This window comes from Camarhynchus parvulus, chromosome 1 (assembly GCF_901933205.1).
Source record: "Camarhynchus parvulus chromosome 1, STF_HiC, whole genome shotgun sequence".
NCBI classification, from domain to species: Eukaryota; Metazoa; Chordata; class Aves; order Passeriformes; family Thraupidae; genus Camarhynchus; species Camarhynchus parvulus.
In genome coordinates this window covers 16,337,489-16,350,510 of record NC_044571.1, presented here as the reverse complement: position 1 = coordinate 16,350,510, position 13,022 = coordinate 16,337,489, and the positions used below count along the sequence as shown (strand labels likewise).

At 37.4% G+C, this 13,022-nt stretch overlaps 1 protein-coding gene across 6 annotated transcripts in view; it reads right to left on the bottom strand.

Moving 5' to 3' along the window:
• SCML2 (Scm polycomb group protein like 2) overlaps positions 1-13,022 on the bottom strand; it is a 72,118-nt gene that overhangs the window by 36,265 nt on the left and 22,831 nt on the right. For 5 of the 6 annotated variants that reach the window (XM_030946529.1, XM_030946555.1, XM_030946566.1 and 2 more), the window contains 3 exons: positions 9,676-9,746; positions 5,419-5,653; positions 1,390-1,478 (listed from right to left, as the gene is read on the bottom strand). In XM_030946529.1, the coding sequence (XP_030802389.1) occupies positions 1,390-1,478; positions 5,419-5,653; positions 9,676-9,746 (395 nt within the window). The remainder of the gene's footprint in view (positions 1-1,389; positions 1,479-5,418; positions 5,654-9,675; positions 9,747-13,022) is intronic. The other variant, XM_030946575.1, reaches the window with a different exon arrangement.

Genomic DNA, 13,022 nt, shown 5'->3' with positions numbered 1-13,022 from the left:
AAAACCAAAACTAAGTAACAGCCCTTTTTTTTTCCTCAACATTCTTACTATTTATAGTCACTACTCTCAGGAAGCTATAGAAACACATTCAAGGAAACTTAGTCAAATTTTAAATTTGCTTTTGCTCTTCTGCACAACAAAAATCTTGATTCTATTCCCCCAAAACACAGCTGGGATAATTAGTAAAATTCTCCATGACAGAAAGACTCTGATAAAAGTATTTACATAAGCAATAGGTTGCAAACAATACATTATATCTGGGCAGCAAGACAGCCAAGACACTAAAATGAAATTATTACATGCTAATAAAGAAGAGGTTTGCAGAGCATGGATATTTCTGGGGACTGATAACTGTCTGGTAAAAGCTTTACCTCTCAATTAATCCATGAAAAATTCATTAGCATTGGACATTATTTATAGGCCTCTGTTAACTCACTTGGCCTTAGACCAATTCCAAGTGGACAAAGAAAAACAAAAATCAAGTGCATGTGACTGGTGTAAGTGTACCTCCACAGCAGGAGTTGTGATCTGACAGAACACAAATTACCACCTCAGCCTGAAGAAACTTATTATCCAAGCCCATCTCAGATGTGCTGCAGGCTAGCACAGAGAAGCATGGCTCATCATGCCTCAGAAAATTTATATTATCTTATCTAAAAAAATTATAATTATATGAAGTTAACACCAAGTGATGCGATTGCAGGTCTAAACCCAACTGTTTGATTTGCTGACATACTTCTCAGTATCACTCTCAGTATCCAAAAAGAACACACTCAGTATGACAACAGGGTTTTATCTCCTCAACAAAAAATTGAAGGAAGTAATTTTAATACCACTGTTATTTTTATATAATTTTCCATATTTCAAAGTAACTTACTCAAGAGTCATGTTTAAAAAACTGAATGGCTTTTTCTGCTATTTTCAACTACTTTCTCACTACATTTCAAATGATGAGTGTGTGCCCAATGAAAATGTTTAACACAACCATTCCAAGCACTACTGTATTCCAGTGGGTCTCATTCCCCATTAATTTTTTTTTTACTCCTGTGCAGATTCACATGACTACAGTGCTGTTAAGAAATGTGATATGCATTTTATCTAAAATCCATAAGACAAAAAATGAGCAAACACAATTTTTCTAAATAACACACCATACTTTGAAGTCTCAGCTCAGGAAAAGAAATGGCCCTCTCTAAGGACTAGAAGCAGATTCCTTTCTGTCTAGTTCCATAGCATGTCAATCCAGTTCAAAGTAATATTAAATAATAGTCTTGCCTTCCCTGTCTTTGCTGCAGACAACAGGGTAATATCTTAGCATCCTCATTAAAAAAAATGTAACCATGGAGCAATTGATATGAAGTTGTTTACTAGAAAAGCCTTTCTTCTTACCTTTTTAAAGAATGCTGCAGGTGCCATTTCAGCTCCATTGAGAGTTCTTAAGAGAAACATTGGCCAAGAGGATGCATTCATCTGGAACCCTGAGGACAAACAAAAAACCAAACAAACAGCCCTACTTTCAGTTTGTAAAATACAATAGGAAAAAAATTTCTTTCACTAATGCTCCTTCCCTCTATTTCAGACTTGGCCAAAATAGAAGCAGCTAAGAAGAAATGAACATGGCCACTGTCACTGCAGAAAGCTGTGCAATTCATTTCCATTCTGAGTGACATGCCTGCAAAATCACTCATCATAACATCAGGCACTACAGATTAATTTCTGGGATTCAATGATATGTAAGTCCTAGTACAGGAGACCATCAGGTTGTCCCACAGAGTCTCTGGTCCAGTAGAACTTCCCTGGCACAAGCACCTAGCTTTCTCTTCAGGTTCTAACTCATTTATTGAGAAGATACTTTTTTATTTTTGAGAATCTTGTTATTGTTTCACCAAACTACAGACAAAAAAACAGTGCAATTGGTTTTTCTCCCTCTCTCATTAAAATAAATACGTAAGTAGCCATAAAAACAAAGCATACCTAAGAGTGAACAAAAAAAATTGTAATAAATCATGTATCATATTGAAAAACATAAACCAGATGGTCTTTCTATTTCATTATTCTTCATTAACAAGTGAATGAAAATCATAAACAACTATCAAATTTGTTTAGATTAACTACCTTATTCAAACAGAACAAAGATTTGGCTGAAAACCTTCTTATTCCAGATAATCTTCCCTCACAATCAACCACTTTACAGTTAAAAGATAAAACAAAGCAAACAAAAAATCCTTTTGCTTTCTTTGCTTTCCAAATGAATGCTTTAAAGCAATGAGTAAGATAACAGACATACTGGACATTTTTTTTCTGCTTCTTTAGCAGTTAGATGTCTGGAACAGTTCTGCAGAGAAACAGATATAGTACAGCAAATGGGAATTTTTTCCACAAAGCAAACAGTACCATAATCTGCCAAGAGCTCATGAGTTCCCTCATAACTGATCTTTAAGAATTGTCTTAAAAATCTGTAACTAGAAAGGTGGACCATACCTGCAATTCTTGATTCTAAGTGAATTTTAAATAATTCACTTATTTAAAATTTTATTATATGCTATAGTGGTTCTTGAGCTCATAGTTTTAAGCTATCTTCAGTAGAATAAACAGTTTTCAAGCCAGAACTACCTATTCAACACCTAAATGAATACAGAGCTCCTATATGATATATGGTGTCATAATTCAGGGACCACTGAGCTCATTGTCAGGCCTGGTTTCATACCAGAGTCTTCATAAAACCTGAACACGTGTGGTTACTGAAACACAACATTCCCAACTCAGTAGCTCAGAAAATATATACAAGCAAGAGAGAGGAGTGACAACTAAACAACAGTTTCAATTAACTTCATTTGGCCTTTAAGCTGTCCTGAGAACCAGAGAAAATGTTATCTGCAACATAATTTGCTGAGAAAACGAAGCTCTCAACAACAAAAAGTGATGGAAAAGCTATGGAAAACAGAGGCTGGAACAGGAACACTTTGCTGCAATAATCACTTTCTCAAAACCCTTATGTAACATGCATAATTAAAGCCATGTAAAAATCAGGTAGGAGGGACTATTTTAGTTAGTTATTATGATAGAAGTGGAACATTAGTATCCAGAAGGTTCCCTACTACTAAGGAAAAAAAATCCATTGGTTAAATGTCTAACAGGAGGTAATTATACACCCAATTAGCTCCCAGCTTTACCCAGGAACAGGATGCTGTAAAACTGCCAAAAAGGCTTTTTCAAAAAATTATCTAGGTAAGCCAAAATGTTTGATTGCTGGAATTCAGCCTATCTCTAGAAAAATCTAGGGTAGGAGGGCCAAAATAGTGGCACTCACATTCTTTTCTGAATAATCAGCAATTGTTCAGAGGGCAGGTAAACTTACATGCCTGAACGCAGGGAAACAGCTGCTTGTTAGGTGCTGCACTGCAGGCAGCCTGACCACATCAGAGTAAGAAACAGTATCTGAGGAGAAGGCATCAACCTTTCTACTGATGGTCATGGAAAGTTTCTCCTCTTAACCAATCAACTGCCCCCATCACACATAACCAGAGTTGTTCCATTCATCACTCTGGCTTAGAAACATTTTAAAAACTGTTGTGTTCCCAAAGCTGTATTTTTTAACCCTGTACATGTGTGCAGCTGAAGGAACCACCATATTCTTCCATTTTTTATACTGGTATCACTTCATTCATTCTAGAAGGTTGTATCAAGAACTTCAGAGAGGTTAAACTGAGAAACTTCTTAGAAAAAAAGAAAAAACCCAACTTTTTCCCTGATGTCAGGAATTTCTAGTGTATTCAGTCAAACCCTCTATATATTCATTGAAAGAAGGGGGAAAAAAAGCCCTTCTGGCTCAAACTGTATCTATCATAAGTAATATTTTCCTAGACTGGCACTCTGGTTGCATTAATTTTCTTGTACTTCTGAAGGACCACAATAGCACAAAAATCTGCCCTTATAATCTATGTGAAGTGTCTTAATGGTTACGTCAACTGTTCCTGTGTCTGTCTCTCTACAAGCAAATCAAGATTCATACTGTAGTGAAATTATACTTTTCTCTTCATCTTTCAAACAGAAAAACTGGAACTTGCTTCCAAAGCAGAATGACAAGCTTTTTGAGAGGCCACTGAAAGAAAGCATACCTATCCTCACTAAACCTCCAGTAAGAATTCTCTAAGAATTACTGATGGCACCAAACCAGAAGTAGGTTCATAAGCTGTAAGATGGAAAAGCAGCAGCAACCAATTTCTGTATACAGGTAGTTTTTTTATTATTTTATAGTTTATTATTTTTATTATTTCTTGCATCTCCTAAAAATCACAGAAGATAATAAGATAAAAGGGGAGAGAGCGTTCAGGTAAATTTTGGTCATTATACTTCCTCTGTTTTAAAAGCAAAACTATTTGGAGATCCTTGTGAAGTCTTTAAATATTTCCATACATAGAAGTTTAAGCTATTGACAAATATGGTATAAGAATGCAGATCTAAGTATACAAGTTAATCACAGCAAAGAAAGGCAGTGTCACATTTTTACTACCTCTAGCAGTTTAGCCAAAGTTACCTTTGACCATTCCCTGGGTAACAAGGAATTGCTTTGTAGAATTCCCAATTTTATAAACTTCTTCAGTAAGGAGACACAATGTTGTCACTCATATTGCTGATGGAAGGCAAAAGAAGTTCTGCACGATATTTCTAAGCCTAAGAAAGCTATACCCTGTTCACAAGCATTCGCTGTGCTCACAAACCAGCCATGACAAACTGATCTGACATTGCTGAACATATGCTGATCTGAGGCAATGAGAATATCAGGCAGTCTAAGCCTGCAGTTTGCTAGAGCTCTGGAGTGCTGCTTTTACTACCTCAGAGTAAAAATTCAGAGCAGAATGTTGCAATTCTGCACTAACCCACCTTATGCTGCCTGTCCTAGAACACAAATCAATTTGCTCTCTGCCCAAGGAAACATCCTGACTGCCCTGCAGGGTCATGCCTTCTGCAGCCCTGCAGAATCTTCCCAAGCCTGCAGCAGCCACTGCCCTCTTGTGAGCTGCTTGGATGCACTGATGAAGAGTAAGGGGCAATTTGGCTTTCTCCAGTTCTTTCCAAGGGCTCCCACAAGGAGCATGCATGGCATCATGCAACAAAACACTGTATACACACGCACAGGGTGTGTGAAGAACATTTACAGAATAGGCACATTTCATATTAAGGCCCTATTAAGAAAAACCAACAACAAACAAAACTGGTCACTCTTATGTCAGAAGAATGAAAAAATAAGAAAAAGCCAGAGTTCACTTTGCCAGAATTAGTTTACTTACCTCTTTTTCACTTAAGTAATGTTTTGGTGAGCCATTCATACCATTGAATTTGCCAAGACGAAAGGGTAAATTCGACTTTCTGAAAGCAATACTCCACACACATTTGTTCAGCAGCTTTGTTACTTACCAAGTGGAGGCTGGAGCATGCCCCCTTTCTTTTCACAGGTCCCAATGGGCTGTATGTCTGAGGAATCCACAAGCCTCCAGAAATCATTTTTGTTGTCACTCCCATCGAGCCGCAGCCGTAGCCTGGCACCAGTGATTCCAATGACTGTAGCAATACAAACTGAGGTAACGTTGCGAGGATCGTGGGCTTCCAGCTTCATGCCAACTTTGAAATCATTCGTAGGCGGAATTCTAGACTACAATAGAAGGTGTTAATACTGCTAAATTTACCAGCCTGTTCAACAGACAGCTTTATTTCCTCCAAACTTAGCATAAAAATGATAAATATGAAGAAGCTTTTAAACTTTTCAGTGTCTAGCAGCAAGTCAGAAAAGGCAACTGGATAACCTACCAACTGCATAAGCATGATTGATTTCTAAGAAGATAAGGATGGGGTAACAAGGGAACCTTTATGAAGATATGAACACAAGAGTGAAGTGAAAGGAATAAAAGGACATTAGGAAACATGACATTCAACTCAAAAAAGTCCAAAAAACCAAAACGCAAACCAACAGACACGTGCAAAAGAAAATCCCAACCACAAGGTTCATTAGCTTCCAATTCAAAAGAAACAATCATCCTCATTGTAATAATATTTTGGAAATCTAAACAAAATTTGGACCCTTCTGTATCAAAAAAAAGCTTTCATTACAAAGAAAGAAGACAGAAAAAAGAGTTAGTGTTAACATTTTTAAGAAAGAAAATAGTCCTAAAGACGCATGAAACTTTCATGCTAAGACAAAAACTGGTTTGTGCTTATTTGTAGAGAACTGAATATAATCACAAACATACAATGCAATGCCAATTTAATTAGCACAGGGAAAAGAAATGTGACAAATGCAATTTGGTTGTTAGGAAGAACTTTTTGTCACATGCTAAAGATGAACAAAAGAGGGTATTTTTTACTCATGTATCAACACACTACAGGCAGAGATTGACTGGATTGCAGTCTGATTACCTGCCTTCTGTCATATTGCAGGCAAATGACATGTAATGATGTTTAAAACTTTGTATGAACACTAACTGGAATGGAATGACTCTCATTATTCTCCTTACTTGTCTCCTCATTTTCAGCCTAAATTTTATTGATGGAATTTTTGGCCAACACTATAATTTAATTTATTTTTGCACTTAAGCAAATAAACCCAAAAGCTACAACTGACTCTTTTTCAGTACTTTTCAACAATGTAAATAAGTAAAGCACTGAAATTTCTCTTAGATGATGACTATTCTCCTATCACCCCACAAACTCTTTTCTGCAACTCTTCAGTACAAAGCTCGTTTTGAATACAGACACCCAGAACTGTAAGCAGCCTTCCCCACGACATTTAACCCCAGTAGCTATCCTGTTCAGACTAACACAGTCTGACTTCTAATACAGGAGGCATGTTAGAATACACAAAACCATAGGCATTCAGTCTCACAGGACTCCTCTGTCCCCCTGTGCCTGCCTGACCAGGCCAGGTGGGGATCCCACAGCAGGTAGACAAAATAACTTGCCTGTCTGTGGGCCCAGGAAAAGACAGGAGAAATCTGCTCCTGGAACAAGTGTTAGTGATATTTTTTCTCTGCCGCATTTAAATGTCTAAAATACATCTTGCTGTACTTGCTATATTGTGCAGGTGCACTATTTGCAACACACCCTAGATCAACAGCAGGAGCCCTGGAGGAGCCTGAGCCCAAAAGCCTAAGAGGCGAGCAGAATTCAGAGAGCATCTGCCAGCGCTGAACTCAGACAGCAGGCTGGCTGAAAGGGGAGCCCGAGCATATTAAATTTAAAGGGCAATTCAATTTCAGGATATTGCTTGTCAAGCTGTTATTTTGTACAAGCGGGAAAAGCAACACAAATCGAGAAAGTGGGGAGTTTATTTCTTTGTGGAAAAGGTGAGCTTGTTTAAATACCAACAACTCAAGACATTCTACTAAAAAGGTAAGTCCTCCATGATAGTTTGTCTTTAAATAAAATAACAAAACCTCACTCAGTAAGAGCTTTCCTTTAAGTTCTGCTCAAATCACAAGGGACTGAGCTTTTACAATTAAAATTTTCAACTGCTTGGGAAAAAGTTTTAGGGCAAGAAAAAGGAATATGAAGTGCATTGAAAATTTAAGTAGTTATTAAAAACAACTTAAAGCAACAGATAAAATACCTTCTAAATTAAGATAAATACTTTAATCAATTTCCATTATCTGTCTGTGTCTTAATTTATGGTAGAGGCTTTAATTTATTGTTCCCCAGGTATTTTTTAATTACTACAAAATTTAAACTTTTTAAATTCCCACAGGTCACAAATTGTGGATGTAACTGTCAAATTAATTTTCTTGCTGCACTTTATTTTCTGGCTGGCTACAGCAGTGTATTTCCTTGAATTACACAGAGTAATAATGGCATGTACAATCCATGTGCAACCCAATAAAAGTCAAATTAGTCCCAGGCAAAGCACGAGCACTTTGGATTCTAAAATCTGCAAACATTATGTAGTGAGAGGATCTAGCTCGGCACCTATCACCATTGCATGTCACTTTCTACCTAAGGATCAACTCTTAGAAAAAATGAAAATCTGCACATGCAAATTGTTTTGAAATTTGCTGTGCACATAAATTAAAGCTCTTCTTTTCAACTCACACACTACTTAAGCAATCCAGGTCACATGGATTTATGTCTGTGAATGCACGTCACCTAAGCACCTCTATTCAAGGCACTGGTTGCTCAGTTCAGACTTCTTGAGCATTACTAGGGGAGAGGAAGATGCAAGAAAGGCACATGGAAAAGGCTTTTGAGCAGCTTTCTGCATCAGTTACATTCCTTGGGAGCATACACTCTGGTCATGGTGGTTTGTGGTCTGTGAGTATGGCATTAACCTCAGAAAGATCCAGGGACAAAACACCACCCTCAGCCTCTACCCAGGAGGAGTTTGAGATGTCTCTGCCTAGTGAAAAACACATACTGTGAAATTAATTTCTGCAGCTCCACTCAGAGCTATGCACACCAGCGTTTTTAGCCACCTCTCACTGAAAGCAGCATGAGGGGGGCTCTTCACCCTTCATCCTCATCTGCAAAGAGCAAGCTAAGATCCAAGATCTAGCATGAGGAAATGCTACCACCTGTGTTTCTCTCTCCTAATTCTCCATTCCTGCAACTTCTTCAGACTCACTGAGTGATGGCTCCTCTCCTTCTCAGACTATTCAATTTGTGCTGCTTTTTATTTGGGCCCCCACTGGAGGCCAGTATCATTTACAGTACAATTAGACCACCAACAGACCCTAGAAAACAATTTCAGAGCATGCCCAAGCCACTAAACTAGACATGCACTGCCTGTCACACCTATTACACTTCTATGAACCTGAACAATCCAATTCCTTAGCAACTATCTTCCTAACACAGTGAGGGCACACAGATAAATATGATTCCTGTTTAACTTTACACAGACAAGACACACCTCAGCTTGGGAAAACACAGAGAAAGATGCCTAAAGACACCGACTCAGTCTCCAGAGGGCAGAACAACTGGAGGTCATTAGCTTGCACAAGATGATAAATTTAAATTGCATCTGCAAATACATACTAAACCATCAGGTAAGGGGAATCAAACTTTTAGGGTATAGAGTAATACAAAATAGTACATTAAACACCCTTCATCATAAATCCAGTATTTTCTTTGTATTCCCATATATTCCACTTGTTTTTTTTTTAATTTTAGTATCTGTTACCCCTAAGTAGAAAGCACTCTGCTCAGAAAGAGATAAAATTAAACATACTAGAGACAAAGGAAAAAAAGTGGTAACTCTACTACACACACATCTTACAGCTAAACAGAATTGAAAGAAATCTTTCAAAAATGGGGCAGACTCCTCTGACAATCAGCCAATTTTTTAATTCTCAATAAAACCATGGTAGCGCTAAGATTATTGAAAAAAAAGTAGAAAACATTTTTGAACACTGACAAGGCTATCTGTTTTCATTAGCTAGTCTTTTTTTTAAAGGAAAACAGAGTTCAAAGAAACAATTTTAATGAAACCCTCAAAATTTGGCTTGAGGCAGAAACCAAGAAGGAAAAAACTTCCGTAGCTGGTAACTGCCAAAACTGCAAGCTACTGATAACTACAGATCAAAAGAATTCAAATGGGAAATCTGCAAGCAGTCTAAATGTGAAAGTTTTTCTAGGATCACCCAGTAACAGGCATATAACAGACACACACTTGCAAAATAGTATCTGGCATACCTGTCTGAAACAATGCAGAGGGGCAGCTACTGATTCAGTCTCTTTCAGATAATCATCCCAATTAAACTGTTCTGGAAGACACAAGATAAAAAAATACATATACACAGTTATAAAAAAAAGGAATTTACATTAAATGAAAACTTGAGAAAAGAAAGGGACAGAAAACCCAACTATTTTATAGAATACATTTTTTTCAAGAGCAGAATCATTCTCCAATGAAAACTCCACCTTTGAAATACATACAGACCTTGAAGGAGCTTCAAAAGTAACGTTAATTTACAGGGGTGAACAACAATAGGCAAAATTAATATAAAACTTCCTTTTCTTTTTTTTTTTTTTTTTGGTGCTCCACATGCAAAATTATCTAGGCCGGAATATCTAGATTCAATTCTCTGCAGAGGGATCTCCCAAGTATTCTTATATAAATCACATTAGCCTTGCTATATTATTGTTCCCCTAACAGCAGGATTGACAGAATAACCTCATATGAGTACCAAGATGATATACATTGAAAAACACAGACATATGGAATATATATTATGAGCACTATCCACTAGAAATCAACAAAATTAGCACAGCCTTCCAACTGCATCTTTGTCTCTTTTTATCTGAAGTCACACAAAGGTTTCTTTTTGTAGAATATCATGTAATATGGCACAGATAGGTAAATATTATGGCAATGTTAAGTAACAAAATCATGGTATTTTCTTCCAGGGTTAGTAGTGTCATTGTTTATGTGTATGGGCAAGTGGATTCTGAATTTAATTAGTGTTACCAGTTTTGCATGAATGGAAATATACAAAGTACCAACATCCAAAATACAAAGCAAGCATATTAATTTTTTTAATATAAAGTGTAAGAGAAAAGCTACAGCGGAACAGCTAATATTTTTGTTACTAAATTATCTGAGTGAGCTCTTTTGCTTATTTTTCTTGTTTGGGCAGCTGACATCTTTCTGATGCTCCTGAAGAAAAAAGCACTGATGAACCCAAAATGATGCAGTGATGCAGTGATGCCACCCAGTGGCTCAGCAACAGCCACTCACAGTCTAATGCAAAATCCTTGGAGATGATGGAGAGCTTGCTCCAGGTGTGCCAGTAATTCTTCCAAAAACAACACTGGGCACAGACACTTAAACAGATCTCTGCAGTTTTCAGGAGAGAGGAGAAGCAAATAAACAATCAGAAAATGGCAGCATTTTCCAGCACTTGCACACAGCTTCTGTGAAGGATGTGTGGTGGCTCAAACCCAGAGTCTTCCTGCAGTAGGACAGCATTCAGCTGACAATATCAAGTGCCTCAAGCAAAAGGGAACCATCCCCTCGGCCTGCTGAGGTCCTGGGTTTTGGTAAAACAGACTCAGATGTGTACAAGTCCTTTGTCCTTGCCACTGCAGATGCCATGTGCTTATCAGCAATGTGAGAAGTCAGTAACAAGTCAGTAAAACATCAAAAGCTGTTAATTTGGTGGTCTGCAATATATGCAGGCTGGTGAGAAAGACACTTTTACACAACATCTTGGAATTCCACCTATTTTGGAATGAAAATTTTATTCACACATTTATACAGTAAAACTGATTTTGTATTCCTTACAAAAGGCAGGATACATTAACTTAAGCATATATTTATATTTCAGGAAGGCAGAAATAGCTGTTCAGAGCTTTCCCCAGAAAGCAGCCTCCAGATTTGTTGCTCTTGTCATTAACAAGCCAAGGAGGGTGCAAAAATAAAAGGTTTTATCTTACAAAAATTCTTCTTGGACTCCAATAATAAAGCTGCCACTTCAGGTTGCCTTCTGATTAAAAAAATTTTTTTTAAAAATCAGAGTTTACCTTAGTAAAGTACCTAATTCTACATAATTAAATCTAGTCAAAAGAAAACATTAGTTGTGTCCCAGCTGCCTCAGATTTAACATGATGTAAAAGCTGTAGTCATGCATAGCCTCATTGTGTTAAGGACTGTACAAATACAGATACTTTAGTGACACTGCATTTACCAGGATAAACAGCCATTCACCTCCTCCAAAAAATTATATAGTAACATTTCCCAAATTATCTGAATTTTAATAACAGGATGGAAGATTTCATGGTGTGACCAAAAACACAGAAAGAAAGAAACAGTTTTGTTTTTTGCAAGGGGACATTTACTAGAAAGACACAGAAGGTAACAGAACATGTACTAGAAAGACAGAGAAGGTAAGCAGCCAGCTACAAATAAAGCTAAGAGGAAAACAACAATGCCTAGCTCTTTGGTTTAAATCCTAGCCATCAAGAGCTCTTGCAGCAAGCAGAAATGTCCTGAGTTAAAATTAGAAGCTCTCCACCTGTGAAGATACACTGTATTAAATTAGAGCCAAGCTCTCAGAGATGGTGCTAATTATCATTTAATTACTGCAGCTATAGAATCAGGAGACACATGTATGTTTGCAATATGTAAGATGCATCTCTAGAAAGATAAGCACATTGAAAAAATATCTACATGAAAGCTTCTCTGTATTCTCAGTGTACACAGGTAAAGAAGCAATTGTGTTATACATATTTCTAATTTTAAAGACCCTGAAAATATGCAGCTTCTGACAACTAGATATCCTTAAGAAAATTAGCTCATACTAAATAATTTAATGTGTACTTCTCTTCACACTCAAATCTGCAGGCTGAATAAAACAGCTTAAGAAAAGACCGTTATGCAACAACCACAACTTTATAACCCACCAAGAAAGTGAAAACTAGAGAGAAAAAGAAAATGTTATGCTGAAGAGCAAGCCAGCATATACTGGAAATTGAACAAGACAAAACCCAAACCAGAAGGTAACTAGAGCCTTTTGTAAAAGAAAAAAAATATTCGTTTAAAACCTGCACAGAAGTGAGGCTCTTAAATAGTGATTCAAAACAAGCAGCAATGGCAAAAAGCCTGACTAATTTAAAAATGGAGGGACTGAGTTCATGTCACAGTTGCCTGTATTACTGGCACTGACCCATGGGTCAATGACCCTTCAATGCTGTATCAATAACCTATCATTTCTTGTCAAACCTGCCAATTCCGAATTAACTCAAGCTAGAAGGGACCTCAGGAGGTCTCCAGCTCAGCTTCCTGCTCCTCCAGGGTTCCATCAGACTCAATGTGAAGATTTCCTCATCAAGGAGGAATTTCTCATGCTCCAGCCAGTATTTGTCACTTCTTCTTCCACAGTGGCTCTGAGAGGAGCCTGGCTCTGTCCCCTTTCCATCCACCTGACAGGTAGTTGAAGACAGCATAACCATCTCCCATGAGCTTTCTTTTCTTTTAGCTGAAAAAGAAACATTTCCTCTGGTTTCAGTATCAGTTTTTTGCATTCTGGCTCCTTCAATTT